Here is a 21,565-nt window from a genome sequence, read left to right on the forward strand (position 1 = left end):
ATGTAATTTTTGTCTATTTAACCCATTTTTGTCCCTTTTCACAGTTATTCTATTCTTTTCCAAAAAAGTTGTTACAGTTTCTTCCACGTTATTTCGTGGCATCCTGACATTTGTGCACATTATGGCCTAGCTATGAAGTCTGACGTTACATTACAAATGGCTTAGTTCAATTTGGCCCTCCACATTGTTTACATCACTACTGAAAACATAAAGTTTGGGGATTAAATTTACTGTTTTCTGGCACAAATTTCTCTGAGACTTTATTCCCCATCAAGACTGGTGATGTCATTAGCTCTTGCCCTACCAGGAAAGAGTTTAACAACTTTCTAACGGCATAAATACAAAAATTTAGTCACACATGATGCCACAGATAATCAAATTAATATTGATTTTATCAATTTGAAACACATCAGAATAAAGAGTATAAAATACTGACAACCTCAATATATGGAAATTTCTTTCTCAACTAAAAATGTTCCTTTAAAAAAACAGATTGTGTACAACTTTGTGCATTTATTATTCTCTTAGAAAAAAGATCAACATAAATTCTGTGCATACCATTCAGCTAGAAAATATAAATGTACGATTGCTGATCCAGATCACCCAGCCTCTCACATTATGCCATGTTCTTCTAAACATTTACTAGAGGATGCATGTCTAATGATCAGTCTGGACTCATAATTCCAGCAGCAGCAGGTCGAGTATCATCGTCTCTAATTCAGTAAAACTCCATCCAGCAGCAGAGAGGCTGAGCTGAGTGTCGTCTTTCTGCTCTTTCAGGGTTAAATTCTCACAGACACTTGACTTCCTCCTGCAAACTCTCACTCCAGCACTCTGGCAAGCCCTCCTCATTTTTTTCCTCAAGTAAATGTTATAAATAGCGCTGTGTGTTCTGTTGACCGGCCATCCTCCTCTCTGTGAATGTCTCTCTGCTCTGCCCACCTTCGCTCACCTTTTCACTCCTTCTCTCTCTGCCTGATTCTCTCCTCACTCAAACACTCCAGCTGGAGCTTCTTAAGAGCTCTCTCTGAGGTTTTTACAGGATTTTACAACTTATTCTCCTCCTGAGTGGTCTCACACATTTATCAGGATATCGTCAGGATGCGCTGTGTGAGCTGGTTGCTGCTGGGGACTTGCCTCCTGGTCCTGGGCCCTGCAGTGCAGGGGGCCCCTGGCCAGTGCCCCAACCTGTGCCACTGCCACGGGGACCTTATGCATGTCATCTGTGATAGTGTGGGGCTCAAGAGGATCCCTAAGGTGTCCGAGACGACCCGACTGCTGAACCTGCAGAGGAACAACCTGGGCAGCATCCCCACAGGAGCCTTCAGTGAAAGTAAGGGACTCATCTCTCTGCACATGCAGCACTGCCAGCTCCGAGAGATCGGATCCCAGGCCTTCAAAGGGCTGAAGAAGCTCGTCTACCTCTACCTGTCCAACAATGAGATCAGCAGCATCAAACCTGGCGCCTTTGATGACCTGACCGCGCTCACCTACCTCCACCTAGACGGGAACCAGATCAGCGAGCTGTCTAAAGGCATCTTCTCTCCTATGATCAACCTCTTCATCCTGCAGCTCAATGACAACAAGCTCAGAGAGCTGCGACCCGGGACTTTTACCGGAGCCAAAGACCTTCGCTGGCTGCACATGAGCGGGAACGAGCTGATGACCCTGCAGCCGGGCTCTCTGGACGACGTGGAGAACCTCGCCATACTTCACCTGGACCGAAACAAGATGTCCACATACCCGCTGGCAGCAATGAGCAAACTGAGAGTGGTGGAGGAGCTCACGCTGGGGAAGAACCCCATGAGGTCCATCCCAGACAACGCCTTCCAGAGCTTTGGACGCTACATGGTGAAACTCCACCTGGACAACATGGGGCTGGAGAAGGTCAGTGGCTGGTTTTACTGCATATCAACTTTAATATCTAACATGCACATTTTCAAAGAATAAGGCTGCAGGTGTTCACTGATATTTGATAAAAAGAAGAGCAGAGTAAGCGTTGTTAATCACATGAGAAAAACTGAAAAGAGTCTCTGAGGTGTTCTTTGGTAAGACATTCATGTAGTCACAGAATTAAACAAGAAAAACCCCACAGGCTCTCTCTTTGATGGTGAAAATGCCTCTATTTTCCCAGCATGATCACCATGCCTTCAAATGTTTTCTTGCTTAATTCTGCTCTTAATCACAGGTTGGAACTAAGGCTGCTAAAATGTGTGGTGCCATATTGCTGCTGGTTATTCTAATAAATGAAAGTATTTAAAGTGTTAAACTTTAAAGGAGGAATGAATCTACATACAGCTGCATGCAAATGTCAGTATACTGTCTAAACTGCACAGAAAAACTGGCAACATTTCAACGCCAAAACACTGCAGATGCATTTGTAAAATCTGAGCAGTGCGTGGGAGAGTGCTTGCAATTTTTGAAGAATAAAATGAAGGAATTTCTCAAGATTGGTGCCAAGCCTTTGGTAGAAAAAAACAGGTACCAGTCAACTAGGGATGCCCTGATGAATAAACATCAGTATGGATGTCTGTATCCAGTATTAGCTCTTCTCTCAGACAGCAGACCATCACTAAATAAATGTGACATGAAGCAAACTAAGTGTCAGATGCTAATTTGTTAAGCTGCACTAATGTCATACTAGCTTTGAAAATAGCCAACCGCTAGAGGTGCAGTTTACTGGATTTTTGCAGATATCCAATATGCTGATAATAACATATTCCTTTAAGCTGATACATATATATATATATATATATATATATATATATATATATATATATATATATATATATATTTATAAATGTAGCTCAAACTAAGTATTTTAGTACTTTGAAGACACTTTAACATTTAAGGAATAATAATAAAGAATTCAGCTAATGTAATTCTGTTAGTCCAGTCTTAAATAGTTTATACTTACAGCCAAAGCAGGCCAATATTTACAGCCAATACTCACCGCCTATAAGTGCTGATATAAGCCAATATTAACAGCCAATGTAGGCTGATATTTCCAAACCAATGTTATCTGCCAAAAAGGCTGATATCTAAAGCTGGTATTTACAGCCGATACATGCTGATATCATCAGCCAACAAAGGCCAATATTTACAGCTAATAAGACGGATATTTCCAGCCAACAAAGGATGACATTTAAGGCCGATACAGCTCAATAATTACAGCTAATCTAGGCAAATATTTATAGTCGGTAAGTGCTGATTGAAGACAATATTAAAAGCCAAATTAGGCCGATATTACCAGTCAAAATTATTTGCCAATAAAGGCCGATATCTACAGCTGGTATTTACAGCCAATATAGGCTGATACTCACACCTAATATTTACAGTGGGTAAGTGCTGATGTAAGACAATATTTACAGCAAATGTAGGCCAATATTTACAGCCCTGAAGGGCCAGAATTTAAAGCTGATATAGGCTGATATTTACAGCTGGTTAGTGCTGAAATAAGACAACATTTCCAGCCAAATGAGGCTGATATTTAACGGCCATTTATCACAAGTGATAACGGTTGATATAAGCCAATATTAACACCTGATATTTACAGCCTGTATAGACTGGTAATCACAGCTGATGTAGGCGGATATTTACAGCTGATAAATGTTGATATTACCAGCAAATATAGGCCATTATTTACAGCTAATTCAAGCCATTATTTAAACAAATACAGGCCAATAAAGGCAAATATTACCGGCCTTTATGCCAATAAACTTGTGCATCCTTACTTTAGTAGCTAATGTTATGTGTGATTTGGCTGCACAATAACATTAGTTGTTATAATTTAACATCTGTAACATCAGTAACTGTATTCAAATTTTGATACTGCAACATGTTTTTGATATTGTGTTTTTGAATGATATAATGAACAATAATATTCCAAATACCAAACGTTTTTTAAAAAATGCATTGTTTTCATAGGGCAGGTGCATTGCAGAGGAATTAATTTGTTCAAAATTGCAGCTAAGCCATGCACACTGTTGAAATTTCACAAAAACACTGACATTACGTCAGTATCATGCAATATTTTTGTACAACTTAGACAGTATGCAGTGGGATTACTTGCAACTTTTCATAACTAAAAACAAGAAGTTACCTAATACTACATGACTTAGAATTTCAATATTTGTTGCAGTGATATCAAAACAAAATTGTTAAGTTTGATGAGTGTCATATCAATGTTTTAAAATCTGGTATTGGGACAATCCTGGCTGAAATATCTTGAATGCATGCATTTCAGTACAAATATGACATAAGACTAACTTTAGAAGGATAAGATTAGAAGTGCTGTGAAGTCCTTGCAGTATCACATACTAATGATCTTTGTGTACTTTGAGTTTGCTGTGCTCAATTCACTTTCTCATAGGTGTGCGTGGTTAAAAGGAATTCAATAAAAAACTTTTTAAACAAACTGTCTTTGTTGCAAAACAGTTGCAATTTAAAGTTTATTATTGGATTAATTTTCATTCATGCAAATACCCTGCTAAAACTCAAGGCAAGTGCATTTCTCTGATTTCTAGTCAAACATGCCTTACTAAAATCATTTCAAGGCACTCAACAAATACATTTTTGGCATCCCAGTGGAAGATTTATTACTTATTACAGCAATCCCGGCCTTATTTTTTACTGTTTGTTCCGTTAAATAAGATGTCTCATTACACTTTTTTGGCTTAAAATAAGTGTAATGAGACATTTCTGATGAATACAATTACTTTAGACTTGTTCTCAGCTCACTGGAATAAACTATAATCCTCAGCATACAGTAAAAAACCTTAAATCAAAGGTTTCAAAGGTAAGTATGTGATTAGGAAAGCCAAATGTATTTGTTTTTCTTTGGTCTGGCCAAATTCTCTTGTCTATATTTCATCAGGATGTTTAAATGTGTTTGCTCCACACCGGCCAACAGCCATGTTTTCAAACAATTCATGTCTGGTTTAAATTTTTGTGTCCAATTGGAACTCAGAGTATCAACCATTTATGTTGGACCTTATCCCAGTATACACCAGTATATTTATGTGTTCCTGCTGTGTCCCGGTTTTTCACTCTGAGTGTTTCCGTCTTTAGGCTGCAGACATTTTGATGCTACAGGATGCATGTGTGCTTTAGGATGAAGAATCATCTGGCAGCAAATCAGTCAAAAAGAAACTTTTTGATAGAAAAGGCTGTGAAGTAGTTGACACGACTGAACATATAAACTAGAAATTTCCAGGCTAAGTGAAGCCATATTTTTCCATTTTTATGATAAATGTGAATTCAAAGACTTGATGGCAAGATGACTTTTATCCTGATCTTTGAACTTGATCAACATATTTGCACATTTTATACTGTGTGCAGAAGTTTAGCTGTAATTCTTGATAATTAAAACCAATAAAACCCAATATTAGAAGTTTAGGACTTCTATTTTTGTTGCTGAAGATTCAAATAAATAAAATAAAGAATAAACAAGATGGTCATTTATTAAGTACTTCAAATAAATTATTTTGTGGTCAACAAGCATGTCAATATTATTGGTTTTTGCTGTAAACAATCTTTTTGTTGAGCATTAAGAATGCAAGCGACAAACCCCACTTCCAAAAAAGTTGGGACATTGTGTAAAATTTGAATAAAACAGATACCAAACAGCACAAAGACAATGTTCAAACTGATAAACTGGACTGTTTGTTTTGAAACAACCACTCATTCTGCATTTGATGCATGCAACATGTTCCAAAAAAGTTGGCACAGGAGCATGTGCACCACTGTGTTACATGACCATTTCTACAAGCAACACTGTTCTTATCTCCCTCATGTAAATCTGCTGACATCCTTGCACATTTTATGCTCTGACTGTATCTAGTCAGCATCCCTGCACACCTTACTATCAATGCACACAGACTTGTATAAATACCAGAAATAATATCTACAAAAGCTCGTACATATTTAGATTGTAATTTTTAAAAAACTTGTTGAAGTACTGAAAGTGGAATTCTTCCCCATTCTTGCTTAAGTTACTCAGTCTTTCCATTGTCGTATTTTGTACTTTATAATGCACCAAACAAACAAAGTCAGACAGGTCTGGACTGTATGCAGGCTAGTCTAGGCCCTGCCCTCTTGCACTGTGAAGCCATGTTGTTGTAACTCATCTAGATTGTGGCTTTGCATTGTCTTGCTGAATTAAGATGCCTGGATGGACGCACGTGTTGCTGCTAAACTTAGATGTACCTTTCTGTATTAACGCTGCTTTCATAAACTACTTTCATACTGCCTCTCTTTTCCATGTCTGTTACGCCTTCGTTCCACAACGGCGTTCTATATGAAAGCGACCGTTCCACAATGGGGGGTAAATCTCGCCCCACCTCTGATCCGGATCGAGAGGTAGTATCAGAGCTGTAAGAGACTTTTCCGCAACGAGTGTGAAAGGACGTCACGGCATTCCGCAACGGCGAGTGTGCACTGCTGTCTCCATAAACGGGAGATTTAAAAACCAGCATGGTTTAATCAAACAGCATTTCATCAGAGAAAACAACAGGGGGATAAAACAAAGAATAATGTGGATTGACTGGAGAGACTGCGAGGTTAGAGAGCCGATCACACTCTGTACAGGACAGAGCAGACACTTCTCTGCTCACAGCAGCGTCTGAAAAGTTCCATGATGTGTTCAAGTGAGCTTGGTATTCTGAAGTTCCCGACCTCTGACGTAAATACCTGTGCTGAGACACTGCTTAAAGTTGGACCTCCAACTCAGAAACATGGAGGAAAAAAGTCTATTGGATCTAATCGATCAAAATGAATGTTCATGTTATTTTCCCGTATTTCATTTAGAAAATACAGAGTTTTGAACCGAGAAATCCAGAGTTTCAAGTTTCATTGAAAGCAGCAGCTCAGGCAGCGACTGCCATCTGATTACAGGACGCCGGGGTGTGTGTGTGTAAGCTCGGGCGTGCACGGCTCTGTTACACTTTTGTGTGAATTGCTTGTTGCAGAACAGAGACGGGCATCCCTTTTCCCTTTTATTGCGGAATCTCTGTATAAAAACGGCTATAGATGTGCAAGTGACCCATGCCATGGGCACTAATACACCCACACACCATCACAGAAGCTTATGAACTTTGTGTTGATAACAATCTGGATGTTCTGTTTTCCTCTTTAGCTCTGAGAGGTAGCCACATCAGACTCAGACCACAGCACACTGTTTCACTTCAGGTCGGTCGATCTAGATAAGCTTGAGACCAAAAGAGTCAGAGCTCTGTCTAAATTGCAAAAAATACATCAGCAACATTTGGAAAAGTTGGTGGAACTGGTGAAGGACATGGGGTTTCCCTTGTTTCTGCCTTGTTTGGTGCAATTTTCAAAATGTAGCCAATTTATTTGCTCAGAAGACAGTGTTTGGGAGATTTTCAACTATGACCTATAAATTATCAGACATTGGGTCTTTAGGCCTTATATTTTTTCCTAGATTTTGTTGATAATGGTTTCACTTTGCATGGTAGAATCTTGCTTACATTAGCAGATGCACTGACACAATGTTTTAACTGACAGCGGTTTTCTGGAGTGTTCCTAAGACCATGATCTAATATACATCACTGAATGATGATGGTTTGCCCCCTTCATGCAGAGATTCCTCCAGATTCTCTGAGTCTTTTGATGATATTATGGACTGCAGATAGTCAAATCTCTAGATTCATTGCAGTTGCATGGAGAGGAATTCTATTACTTGGAATCTTCAGGTGTTTAGGAGCATTTGCAACTTTCCCAGTCCTTTCTTACTCCTGACCCAACTTTTTTGGAACATGTTGCATGCATCAAATTCAGAATGTGTGTATAATGCAAAAGAAACAGCTTAATTTGTAAGTTTGAACATTTAAATATCTTGTCCTCAGGTTGGAAGTATTTGCAAATCACTGTATTCTTTTAATTCTCATTTTTCACAATGTCCCAAGTTTTTTGGAATTAGGTCTGTCTCTCTTTTTTAAATTGGCATTTAGCACTACATCTATGTAAATACTGCTATCTTATCTATCTCCTTTTAAAATCTGTTGTTATGTATTAGCCATCTTGAAATCCCTCTGTTCTTCAGCGTTCAGTCACAGTATGAGCTCTTTCTGCACCAAACTACTTTGCAGAAATTCCTGAGCACACATTAGCTTCATATTTGAGGTCAATCCAATATTTGAGTGTACCTGTGCCACAGTATGGAAGCATCCCGGAGGGGGAAAACTTTAAAATAACAACCTTCTCACGCCGGGCCTGTGTGCGAGCCAGGTGGAAGCAGCAGGAGATGGCGAGAGCAGCAAACATGGCCCAGAAGATTAAACTATTTTCCAGCCAAATGCGGGTATTTTTAGAGTGTTTTTGTTTGCTGGACTCGGGCCAAGCATGTCCTCGTCTAATTATTACACAAATGTTATTTTCAGCGTGGTGTGTTTTCTACTTTCACTGGGAGGGTCTTGTAAACAGGTCAGGAGGGGTTAGGAGACAGGTAAATAGAGGCAGGGTGTTCCACAGTGCATGAAGAGGAGTATTTTTAGCTTGCCATCGCCCCTGTTGAATGGACAATTGGGCCCTTTGCGAGCCTTCCTGGCAGAGGAGTGGCCCGAAAGAAAGAGCAAAAACACCTCGGCCATGTTGGAAGTCATCCATCTTCCATTGCTTCAAAAGAGCGGCTACCCTCGGCGTCTTGTCGCCTCTACAGTGGAAATTTCCAAACAGCCTCATGTCCTCCAGACTCGCATAAAAACGTCCCTTCAAAGCCAGGCTCCTCTCTCATCCGCCCTCCTCTTCCTGCAGGAGGAGGCTCGACCTGACACGCCGTGGAGGGGTTCATCTAGCACCTCTCTGAAGCTTTTAGCGCCCTCGCAGATGTATATGAAAAAAGGAGGCCAGTGAGTGTCCGTGTTTGCAGAAGAGCAGAAGGAAGGATGAGACGAGGCTTTCATGCCAGGGAAACACTGGAGAGATTCCCCTCGCTTTGTATCTGTTTAGCAGACGCAAGGATGGGTGCCAGGAATTGACCACTTTTAACACCTACAGCTAGGGCTGTCATGATACCAGAATCTCAAACTTTATTACAATACTACAAAGAATTTAAATCACTACTTGATGTAATACCACGGCAACGAAAATAGAAGCCCCATCTTTGCTTTATTAACCAAAAACTGCAAGTGAATTCCTGCAAAAAGTCTGACGTTTACAAAACGATGACCATTTTTTTCTGAAATTTGCCATCATTTTGGTGATCTGCTGATGCCGTGTTTGTGGTTGTAAAAGGGTTAAAATGATACAGAAAGACAGAAATAGGAGGTGCAAAAAAGAAAACAGGAAGATACAGGGATAGAGAGAAGACAGAGGTGCAGGAAAAGAGAAGGATTGAGTAAAAGAGGAGGAAGGAGCGGAAATGGGAAAAGGGAAATGCAGAAAAAGAGGTAAGGGAGGTGCGGGATGAGAGAAGAGAGAAGGAGATACAGAAAAAAAGGGGAGGAAAATGCAGAAAAATGAAATGTAGAAAATTAGAAGGGTAATGCAGGAATTGAGAGGAGGGAGATGCAGAAAGAGAGAAAAGGGAGGCACAGAAAAAAAGGAGTGAAATGCAGAAAAACATGGGTGTAGAATGTAGAAAGAGAAAAGACGATGATGCAGGGAGAAGTGGGAGACAGAAAAAGTGATGACAATGCCAAAAAAGGAAAGGAAAATGCAGAAAGAAGGAGATGCAGTAAAAGTTCGAGGGAAAGCAGAAAAAGGAAAAGAAGGGCATGCAAAAAAAGAGCAAAATAAAGAAAAGGGAGGGTGATGCAGAAAAGGGAAATGTGAAACATGAAAAGAGGGCAATGCAGGAAATGAGAAGAGTGCATGGCAGAGAAAGAGAAAGGAAGAAGATGCAAAGAGAATGAGGAGGCACAGAAAAAGAGTAAATGCAGAAAAAAGGACTACTATGCAGAAAAAGATGAGAGGAAAATGCAGACAAAAAGAGGAAAATTGTGAAACTGGAAAGAGGGAAATGCAGAAAAAGAGATGAGGGACATATGTAAAAAGAGAGGGAATGCAGAATGAGCAAAGAGAGAAATGCAGAAAATGGAAATGTGGACAACAAGAAGGGGGCAGAATGATCCAAAACAGAGGCACAAAAAAGAGGAGATGCAGAAAAGGGAAGACAGTGACATATGTGAAAAATGAGAAGAGGGAAATGCAGAAAAAAGTAAAGAGGGGGATGCAGAAAGATAGAAGAAAGATTGATGTAGAAAAGGGAGGAAAGCAGGAAAAGATAGGAAAGGGAGAAGAGGAAGATGCAGCAAAAGAGAGAGGAGATTAAGAGGGACATGCAGAAATAGAGAGGTACTGTCATGAGAGCCAGGATATGGCGTCAGGTATGGTGTTAATGGTATACCAAAAAAGTTGTTAGAGAAACTAAAGTGAGGGAAAAACTGTTGTTGCTTTGTAAACCTGAGCCATCAGAGCTTTCTGAATGGCAGTATGACCTAACCTGACTGAAAACACAGAACCTACCAGAGCCAAAACACAAGATCCACCATGGATCAAGACATGGTGTGGATGTCACACCTTCTACTGATGACTCTTAAAGGATGGCATTTCTAGCTGTTTCCAGCCTGCTTTAGAAGTGAGGCTTTAAGAGAGGTGAGGTGTCTTCAGTCACCATCACTGAGAACCCTCACACACATCTACTTCTAGGCGTGGTTGCTTCAAATAGTTAGGACCAACAATGGAGTCTGTATGTGTTTATTTCTCTATGAAAACAGTCATTAAAGCTCATTCATGGCTCTCTGTTTTCCAGTTCTCTGATGGTGCGTTCACTGGAGTGACGGCAGTAGAATCGTTGCATCTGGACAACAACAGGCTGAGGTCTCTTCCTAGAAACTTTGAGTTTGGCACCCTCACCAACCTCACGCTCTCCAACAACCCGTGGAGCTGTACGTGCCAGCTGGCTCCACTGAGAAGGTAGGACGCTCACATTCAGCCAAACTAGAGCTCTGTTAGGATGCAGTAAGACACTCAATGCCACTTTTAGAGCCTCAAAGTTTAATGCTCAAGTCTACAAGGAAACCAGCAGAGGGCGTGCCATATGACCAGAAGCAGAATCATTGGCATAGATATGGTACCTAGTACTTAAACTGAAGTGGTGGTCAATGGGACTGTGATTAGTTCTGCAGAAGCCTTGGACCAGGAATGGTCACCAGCTAAAAGACAACAAGTACAGTAACTTAAAGATAAAATATCCACTGAAAGTTGGTGTTCACTCATGTTCAAACCTGTGCCTTTTTTTTTTTGTTTCTGCCCACAGGTGGATGGACTCTAGCCGCATTCGTCCAGACGCAGTGTGCGCGTCTCCATCTCAGCAGAAAGGAAAGCAGGTCAGAGACAGCACGGCCTTCAGCGGCTGCAGAGTGAAGCCGAAGAGAGCGAGGAAGGGCACGCGCCATTGAACATAGAGCTGTACAGGTATCTGATACTAAAGGAGCTGGGGATGCAAAATCTGCACAGATCTGAACAGTAGACAATTTTATAAAACGATTCAAAAACATTAATCTCCACAATTTGAGAAGATATTTCTGTCTTTGCAAGAAGGCTGGGCTAATATGATTTGGTGATTTTAGTGATTTTGTTAAGTCTTCAATGTTGAAATCATTCAAATACAGCATTTTGTATTTACTTGGGTTGTCTTTGTGAAATATAAAAATTGGTTTGATGATCCGAAACATTTAAGTGTGATAAATATGCAAAAAACTCAGGAATCAGAAAGGGGGCAAATACTTTTTCATGGCACTGTATGAGTGCAGTGTTATGTCTCTATTTGGATGTTATCTAACCAAGTGAATCACTGGAATAACTTGGCCTTTTGAGTCAATGCTGGGGAAAACTTTCAATCTAAAGGTAAATGCTTTACAGTAACACCCTCTCTAATGAGGACCTTGAGATAAACCCGAGGTGTGTAGTTTTGTTCTCTTTCTGGCCAAAATCACCTCCTTCCTCTGATTGTTTACTGTGAGGTTTTCAGCCTCAGTGCGGCACAATAAAGGCATTTAAAGTGGTTTTAAACGGGCCAATTTTGGCTGTCATTGAGGTAGTTTAATCCTCCATTCTTCCTAACCACCAAGTCTCTGTCCCTGTGTGAACTTTTCCACATGGGCCCTGGGGTCCAGCACAGGGAGTCCAGGTCACAGGTCCCTGCTGGGAGCAGACTGTTTGATTTGGCTGCTGATTTTTGTGTCTTTTCCACAGGAGACGCCGAAGAGGAGCCGGTCCAGGTGACCGGCTAAACATGCAACTAAAGCAGCGCTCGCTAACTTCAAGACTGTCCGCGTATTCATCCGCTGAATGAAGTCACAAGTATAAACACAGACAAACTCTTATAAATACACACGCTCTCTGTCTGTCTCTGTCACAGCTACAAGCATTACCGTGTTTATTTCTCATCCTGTTATATTAAATATGAACACTTACGTTTGGGTGTGTCATGTTAGCACAAAACACAAGATGTATATGAGGAGAGAAATCAGAGGATTGGGGATTTGTTTGCAGAGTCTTATTATAAACACAGATCTTCCTGTAGAATGTAAAATATTTCAATGCTTTTAATGCAAATTAAACCATAGGATGTTCTGCAAACAGTGACATTTTACCAGAATTTGCCTTTTCTAAATTTCACTTATGTTGCAATAGATTTATATCACTGTTAGCTTAGCTTAGCTTGGCATTGAGACTTGAATCAGGGGAAATATCTAGCTTGGCTCCTGTAGAACTGCAACAAAGTCTGCCCACTCTGAAACCCACCAAGCTACTTCCTGTTTGTTTGATTAAGCAGATATGCCGCCTCATATGAGGCTATTTTGCAGGTATCAGTGATTTTTACACTAATGCTGCTTATAAGCTCTTGATAAGAATATAAAGGGATCCTTGGAGTTTTATGTGTCCACTGGATGAATTCAAGTCCAGTGATCGCTCTCTTTACAGACCACCACTCTGTAGAAATGTTTGCCTCCATAGCCTCAATTTTGTTGACAAGCAATATGCGAATTTGCGTCTCTGTCTGGTTCAGTGGCTTGGAGTTCAACACAGCAATGAAAAGAGACTTAAATGCTCCAAAAAAGTTTGGACGTTAAGTAAAACATGAATGAAAACAGAAAACATTTGCAAATCCTTTCCAACTAAACACAGCACACAAAGAAGATATTTAATGTTCAAACTGATAAACTTTTTTTGAAAATATACGCACATTCTGAATGTGATGACTGCAACATGTTCAAAAAAAGTTGGGACAGGGGCATGCTTATCATCGTTTTAAATCACATTTTCTTCCAGCAGCACTCTGCAGTTGCTCAAGTATCCCAGTCTCGCCTAATGTTCATCTGAAGTTGCTCTACAGTGCAGGATTTTAGTTTGATGTGATTGAAGCCTCATAATTCACCATGCATTTCAGTGGGAGACAGGTCTGGACTGCATGCACGCCAGTCTAAGCCCCTCCCCCTTTACTGTGAAGCCATGCTGTTGTAACTTGTGCAGAATGTGCTTGAGCATTGTCTCACTGGAATAAGCCGGAACGTCCATGACAAAGACATCATCTGTATGAAGGCATTTGATGCTCTTCACTGATGTGCAAGTGACCCATACCTTGGGCACAAAAACACCCCACACACAATCACAGATGCTAGTTTTTGAACCTTACATTTACCTCCTCAGACCCTGCATGCACATACGAGGACGCCTACAACAAGATAATAATCCAGAATGTGGCTTTAAATGATGGGATAACTTACTGCTTGGATGTTTAGGGGAAGTTGCTTGGAAATTATCAAGTATTTTCATGGAGATTTCGTGGATATGCTTGCATGTTTTGGAGAATTTCATTGGAAGTTTTGGGGATATTTGCTTTGAATTTCTTTGGCATGTTTCAGGGGTTCAGGGGAGTTTAAGGGGATTTGTCTGGATGTATTTTTGAGGAATTTTGGTAATGTATTTGTTAATTTTATTTAAAAAATGCAGAGCAATTTTAGGAGGATTTACAATTGAAAGTTGCTGATTGCAGTTGAAATTTTTTCATGAATTTACATGAAATTTTATAACAAGTTTTTACATAAAGATTCGCAGACTATATACAGAAATTTGGGGTACTTATCACAGTATATGTTAAACAAAATTTTAAAGACTTTTCAGAAAAATTTTAGGCCATTTATTTGCAATTTAATGGAATTTGTTTGGGTTTTAGAAAGTAAAATTTCCAATAGACTCCTTTTCAGACACAAGGCTGATGTTTTAACTTATCAAGTCTCATTTATCACAGATAAGAAGAAGAAACTGAAAATGCTTTCTAACAAAAAGCTCAAGTCTCAGGAGGTTAATAACAATCTGGATAGTAAAGTCCTCTGTAGCCCAGAAGACTTTACTTTGCTTTGAAATGTTGACTCGTCAGACCACTACAGTATAAACGTACATTTGTAGATCCAGTGACGTACTGTGTTAACTGACAAGTGTTCCTGAGGCCATACCGTAATAAACATCACAGAATTAGGATGTTTTTTTAATGCAGCACCACCTTAAGGGTCGGAGGTCACAGGCATTAAGCCTGGTTTTCAGTCTTGCCCGTTTCCATACAGAGATTCCCTTGGATTCTATGACTCTTTGTATAATATTATGGACTGAAGATGGTCAAATCTCTAAATTCTTTGCAATTAGACATGAAGGAATATTGTTCATTAACTGTTTGACTATTTGCTCACACGGCCTTTTACAAAGTGGAGAACATCATGCCATTGTAGACCGTCAACACCTGAGCCTTTCAGGAGTGCTCTTTTACACCCAATCATGGTACAATCACCTCTTATCGATCACCCTACTTACCTGTGGAATATTCTAGGAGTTTGTTTTTTTAAACAAATCCACAACTTTCCCAGTTTTTTTGTCGGCCTGTACCAGCTTTTTTGTAATGTGTTCCAGGCATCAGATTCAGATTGTGAGTGTGTTTCCAGCAAACAGTAGAATAACAGTATGCAGGTCGAAAAGCGTTGTTAGAAGAAAAGGGGGTGAAACACCGTGGTAAAAATGCTCCTGTCCCAACGTTTTTGGAGCATGCTGCAGGCATCACATTGTGCATGCATATACTTTCAAAAAACATTGAAGATTATCATGTTGGACATGAAATATTTTGTCTTTCAACAATATTCAGCTGAATAAGTTTGAAAAGATTTGCAGATCACTGTAGTCACATTTTACACAATGTCCCAACTATTCTGGAAATGGAGTTTGTAAGGTAATGGGGTAGCTGATGTTTGTGGATCTATTGCAACAAAAATGGTCTTCAGATTCTAAAGTTTTGACCAACTTTGATATAAACAGTGAGTAATAAATTCTAAAGTGGACATAAACACTCTGACAGCGGCGACTCTGCTTGATTTGGTGCGAAACCATATAAACAAGACGCGTCTCCTCCAAACTTCCAACAGCTGTCACTCAGACAAACATCCACACTTTTTAACTCTGATTTCCACTATCAGACACATTCAATACAGATAAAGCATTGAAAAAACGTCTACAAAAAGAAGCTGAACAGCCAATGGGACTATCACGATATTGACAAACTCACAATGCTGAACAGCAGATCAAGCCGTCTCTGACTTCTGGTGCAATTTTCCCTTTTATGAATGTATTTTATATCCAAATGATGTGTATCAGTCTCATTATATCTCTACACTTCACCTCAAACTGGAAGAAGTGAACTATTTGTCTAACGCCGTCTGTGAGGGTTTCTGACATGTATTGACTTCTTGTTTATCTTCTGTATATTCAGTATCTCTACATTTCCTGGACTTTTGGAGGTGATTTTATCTGCTCACATCCAATAAATATTTTATAAAATCAAGCCTTCATTTGTCTCAGAACTATGTTCTTTTGTCTTCTTTAAAATGCATGAAGCCAATGAGACTTTTTGAAGGGATTTGTCGCCCCCTAGTGTGCTGAAGTGGCACCACTGAATCATTTTGTACCTTTGCTGACTTTAGTTTATCAGCTGTTTTTGCTTAAATAAAGTAAAAAATAAAAAAAGTAACACTCACGGTTATTTGCTTGATCCCTAAAGCGATGATCTTCTTGACAAGTTCTGGAGGACAAGGAGAACCCGCCATGATGCCTGCGGACAACAAATTTATTAATGTGGACATATTAGCAGAATATGGAAACAAGGCTAAATATGAGCTTTAAAAAGGCATAAAATAACAAAGTCATGGTGTTGCATGGTGCTGCCATCAAAATAAAAGCAGACTGAGTCTTTTCTCACCCGCTTCAACAGATGACAGATCGTATTTAGCGAAGTCCGGCTGGCTCAGCATGTCCACATACATGGTCGGAGTGCCGTAGACAAAGTTGCACCTGTGAGCGAAACAAAGAAAGATCAATTATTACTTAATAAAATCTTTTATCAGGCTACTGGCTGGTGTTTATTAGCAGTTAGACGTAAGTTTCAAGAAGAGAAGGTTCTAACAAAATACTAAATAAAGGTCATCATGGAAGACTTTTAATTTGAAGATTTATTTGGGTGCTTTTTTTGCCTTTTATATTTAAGCGCCCTTGTTAAAGACTTTTTAACTTACTGGGCTGGTAGCTTTAGAAAATGTGTAAATGTACCAGTAAATCAAACTATCTGCGGACGCAAAGCTCATGTAGAGCAGTTTTACTTATTTAAATAAAGTGCTTTCATATTTTGGTTTGTTTCTTTCTTATTTTCTAACATTTGCTGATAAATGAAGATGAATTACACCAAAAAATGTCTTGATCATCAGCATAGGAAGTGTTCTAGTTTCTGATTGTACCATTTAGATTTTCTGATGATCTGAAACGCTTCAGAAGTGATCTATCTGACCTCTATTCATTCTGTTTTCTCAGACAGTGATAGATGATGATTGCTGAAGAGCTGTGAGGTTGATGCAGCAGTAAAAAGGTTCTAAACACGGTCAGGCACAAGTGCAGAAGAGTTTTTCTTTTTTGTGCCACAATATACAGTTGAAACCAGAAGTTTACACACTGTTTTAAAGACGCATAACCTTTTTTCCTCACTGTTTGACATTAACTCAGACTAAATTCTTCCTGGTTGAGGTCAGCCTGGATTGTCAAAGCTATTTCTATTTGCCAAATGCCAGAATAATGAGAGAGAGAAATGTTTATGATTTTCTTTAAAGTCAGAAGTTTACATCCATTTCTTTACTATTTGGTAGCATTGCCTTTAAACTGTCTGACTTGGGTTGAACGTTTTGGGTATCCTTGCTGGATTTTCGTCCCATTCCTCCTGACAGAACTGGTGTAACTGGGTCAGGTTTGTAGGCCGCCAAACTCACACATGCCTCTTCAGCTCTGCCCACAAATTCTCTCTAGGATTGAGATCAGGGCTTTGTGACGCCCTCTCCAAAACATTAACTTTTTTTTCCTTTTTTGTTGTCAGTATTTCTACATAATGTTCTTTCCTCATGATGCCATCTATTCCATGAAGCGCACCAGTCCCTCTTGCAGAAAAACACTCCCACAACATGATGCTGCCAAACCGTTACTTCACAGTTGAGATGGTGTTCTTAGGATTTTCCTCCATAGTAACGACGATCATTATGGCCAAACAGTCCAGTTTTAGTTTCATCAGACCACAGGACATGTCTCCAAAAATGAAGCTCTTTGTCCCTGTGTGTGTTTGCAAACTGTAATCCAGTTTTTTAATGCTGCTTTTGGAGTAATGGTTTCTTCCTTGCTGACTGGTCTTTCAGCCCATGTGGGTACAGGACTCTTTTCACTGTGGATAACGACACTCTCTTACTAGCTTCAGCAGAATCTTCACACGCTCTTTAGCTTTTGTTCTAGGGTTGATACGCATATTTAGCAACAAAGTACGTTCATCCCTGGGCCACAGAACCCGTCTCCGACATTCCCATGATGTTTATGCCTGTGTATAGTTGAACAGATGAACGTGGCTCCTTCAGGCATCTGGAAATCATACCCAAGGATGAACCAGACTTGTGGAGGTCCAGAATTCTCTTCCTGATATCTTGGCTGATTTCTGTGGATTTTCCCATGATGTCAAACACAGAGAGCAGCATGTTTGAGCTTTGAAACACATCCACGGGTATGGCTCCCATTAACTCAAATGTTGTCAATTAACAAATCAGAAGATTCCAAAGCCATGACATCATCATCTGGGCTTTCCCAAATTGTTTAAAGGCACAGTAATCTTAGTCCATGTAAACTTCTGACTTTGGAGGAAGAAATAAAGAATCTCTCTCATTATTCTCGTATTTAGCAAATAGAAATAATTTTGGTAATCTTAAACAGGAAACGTTTAGTCTGATGTTATGTCAGACAGTGAGAAAAAAAAAGGTTATGTGTCTTTTTATACAGTGTATGTAAACTTCTGGTTTCAACTGTATTTGAATGATCATTTGTAAAGGGTAGGAGCTTAATCACATCATGTTCTTAGAACAGGAAGTAAACTTGGAGAGACCATGCAGATCTGCTCCTGTCATTTGCACAAAAAGCAAATTACTACAATTTATGGCTTAAATACAATCCCTCCCCATCAACACCTTTACTTATAGAGCTGGGACATTTGATAGAAGATGCAGAACGAGTCGATAACTAAAAACAGGAAAATAATCCTTTAAGTGGCAGTTGTGAAAATGGGCGTAGAAACTACCTCCAGGCAGAGCTGCTGTAAATAATATGCATCAATTGTTCAGTCCATTCTTAAGTGAGAAATTTAAGATGCGGTGTCAGTGTCAGTAGATGACTGCACCATGAAACAGAACTAAAAGTTTGAACTTTGAGGCCAAACTCACAAGTGAATGCACATTTCCTTTTAATCTGCATCTTCTGCACGCATCACATGCTTAAACCCATCCAGACTGGATGAAATGTTTGTGTGCTTTAAAGACCAGATGACATGCTGGTGTACTTCTGTCTTCAACATGATCATTATCAGCGTGACTTTGATGATTTCATTGTTTTTAAGACACAAGACCGAAGAGCTGATATGTTTTAACACGCTGAAAAGCTGACAAGATGAAAAATATTTCGGTATTAGCCTCTTAAGCCTCAAAGCGGTAAAGTTTATTAACTTTAAAAAGGTTTTTAGCTGCGCAGTGAAACAAACGATGGTCATAAGGGGAGAAACATTAAGGCAGACTGCAGCAGTATTTAGAGGACAAGAAGAACAGAGTTGAAAAATAAGGCTCAGTATGATGGACATGTTTGAAGAGGAGGAGGAGAGTTTTGATTTGATTGATAAAAAAAATGATAATTAACTTTAGGGCAAAGGGAGTTTAAAGTTAAAGCCAAAGTTTTAAGCTTCAATGTGTGTTTATTTCATGTTTTTATTTGCTACCAAGACTGAAAAATAAGGATTTAGTAAATGTTAAAATCCAGAAAATCCTCTGGTTTTTGCAGGTTATTTTCAAACATTACTGAGGTTTTAGAGAGTGTGCATTAGCAGCCTTAGGTCTAAACACGTTAATGTTTTAGAATGAGTTGTTCTTTGCATTTAGCTGAATGCTGAATTAGTCGAGATAAAAATAAATTGTAGATGAGAATAACATCCATGTCAAACATGATTTATAGCAGCATTCCTCCTTTACACAACAGCATCTAAGTTGTTAAATTCCTCCATTATTTAGTTCAAAATCAAGCCCTGTCTAACTGAGCTGTAACACTGCTCTGATTGAATAGGGCTTAATTTCTTATAAACATAAACGTCTAAGTTCTGGGACAGACGGTGAAACAGCTTTATCCTAATACAGGATTAAAAAGTCTTTGCACAGTTTCAAAAGTCTATTTTCACTTTTTTTCTTTAAAACAAGTTTAGGAACAAGTTAGGATGAAGGAAAATATCTGTGTAACTAATGTGCTGATGGGACAACGCTTTAATTTAACTCCAGCAGTGCTATAAAAGCTGTTAAATATGTCAGAATTCAGGTCAGGATATGCAACTTTTGGATATGTAATATAATGAAACATCCATGTGTAAATCTAAGGTAGTTTCTATCTCACCCCCCTGGAGCTGGGATTTATATTTTCAATTTGTTTATAATTCATTAGACCAAGAGAAAGCATGGAGTTACTTTGACCAAAGTAGATCCTGACAGTTTCTACAGATGGAGGAAAGTATGGGCTGAAATTTATGTGGGCTATCTACTTATTATACAGCAATGATGAAACTTTATTACCCATGTCTGGATCTTGACCTGTTTTAGGATTTCTGGTGTTACCTCTCACTCTCTATAGCTGCCAGGTTTGCCTTTCCATCGTAACCGGTGGAGGGAAAGACCAGAGAGACTCCATGCAGGGCCATGCACATCCCTCCTCCCACTGAGCCGAAGCAGTGGTACATCGGCACGGGGATGCAGATACGAGTGACGGGCTGTGGGACCAAATCAGGAGAAAAAGGGTTAAAGTGTAGACTGAAACAGAGGGATAAACAGCAGCTGATATCAGAGGCCACGCCCCCTTATTTCTAAGACAAAACTGCTCCAACAGCAAGAGGAATTCTCCTGTTTCTACTTGGCCAAGCAATAGTTAACTTTGTTCAGGAAGAACATTACTATTTCTCTTTGTTGAGACTCTCAGGGAGTGAAAATGTTCGATACTTTCATGCTTTTTGGTACCACACGTCCTAAAACAACATAATGATGTATTACCTTATCAATAAATCAAGTCAAAAGTACTGTAACTTCACAAAAATAACATCTATCTTCTTATAAACATATTCAGGAGAGGAATAGGTTCTTCAGAAAATTGTACACAAACTCCTGTAGGCTTAGTTTCACAAACACATTTAAAATGTACAACATGTGTGTTTAATGTTGTCAACGTACAAGGCTGCCCATAAGGGGGGGTAAAGGGGAGAGCGTTCCAGGGCCCAACCAAATAGGGGGGCCCATGGAGCTCAGTAAAATCATGATCCTTTGTAAATTAAAGCTGTGACAGCTGTAATATTCTATTTTTTACCTCAATAACAACCACTCTTATCAATGCAACAAATTATTTATTCATTCATGCCAAAGTATATAACTGTCTTCACCCACTGGTTTTCTTCAAACAGAATAAAAATGGGTTAGAAGTGGCAAAAAATGTGTTTAAAGAAGCAAAATGGGCCAGAAATGGTGTAACAATGGCCAAATGGCTGAAATCCCCAAAAATGAGCACAAAAAGGTGATCTAATACAATTAATAGGGGCAGAAATTGGTTAAAAGTGGGGGGGGAAAGAGTATAGAGGCAAAGAAAATAGGTAGAAGGTGGCAGAAGTGGGTTAACAGAGGCAAAAACAGCAGAAAAAGTGGTGAAAAGGGGATAAAAAATGGCAAACCTGGTTTAAACTGGCTAAAAATAGTTGGGGATAAAGTTAACAGGCAAAACAATAGGTAGAAAGTGGCAAAAATGGATTAACAGAAAAACAAAGAGTCAAAATAGAAAAAACAGCAGAAGAAGTATTAAAGTGAATGGATTGGGAAAAAAGATATGAAAAGGGGTAAAAATGTGGCAAAATGGGTAAAAAGTTAACAAAAGAAATGAGAAATGACAAACAAAAGTTGCAGAAAGTGATTCAGAG

The 21,565-nt window shown here is 39.3% G+C and overlaps 2 protein-coding genes across 2 annotated transcripts in view; one reads left to right on the forward strand and one right to left on the reverse strand.

The window, feature by feature from the left end:
* Window positions 1-21,565, reverse strand: part of acsf2 (acyl-CoA synthetase family member 2) — a 45,513-nt gene that overhangs the window by 9,763 nt on the left and 14,185 nt on the right. The window contains exons 8-10 of the mRNA XM_041815012.1: window positions 20,226-20,377; window positions 16,265-16,356; window positions 16,044-16,117 (exon numbers count right to left, since the gene is read on the reverse strand). Of these exons, the coding sequence (XP_041670946.1) occupies window positions 16,044-16,117; window positions 16,265-16,356; window positions 20,226-20,377 (318 nt within the window). The remainder of the gene's footprint in view (window positions 1-16,043; window positions 16,118-16,264; window positions 16,357-20,225; window positions 20,378-21,565) is intronic.
* On the forward strand, window positions 894-15,811 carry chad (chondroadherin). Its single transcript, XM_041815013.1, has 4 exons — window positions 894-1,887; window positions 10,772-10,935; window positions 11,279-11,436; window positions 12,217-15,811. Exons 1-3 carry the CDS (start codon window positions 1,102-1,104, stop codon window positions 11,418-11,420), a joined length of 1,092 nt encoding a protein of 363 aa, XP_041670947.1. The 5' UTR covers window positions 894-1,101; the 3' UTR covers window positions 11,421-11,436; window positions 12,217-15,811.

The sequence above is a fragment of the Cheilinus undulatus genome, linkage group 20, assembly GCF_018320785.1.
Source record: "Cheilinus undulatus linkage group 20, ASM1832078v1, whole genome shotgun sequence".
In the NCBI taxonomy this organism is placed as follows: Eukaryota; Metazoa; Chordata; class Actinopteri; order Labriformes; family Labridae; genus Cheilinus; species Cheilinus undulatus.

Excerpts from the sequence above, each read along its gene's own strand:
- chad (XM_041815013.1), top strand. The coding sequence starts at position 1,102 with ATGCGCTGTGTGAGCTGGTTGCTGCTGGGGACTTGCCTCCTGGTCCTG. Across the intron at positions 1,888-10,771 it reads ACAACATGGGGCTGGAGAAG|TTCTCTGATGGTGCGTTCAC; the intron begins GTCAGTGGCTGG and ends TCTGTTTTCCAG. Across the intron at positions 10,936-11,278 it reads CAGCTGGCTCCACTGAGAAG|GTGGATGGACTCTAGCCGCA; the intron begins GTAGGACGCTCA and ends TTCTGCCCACAG.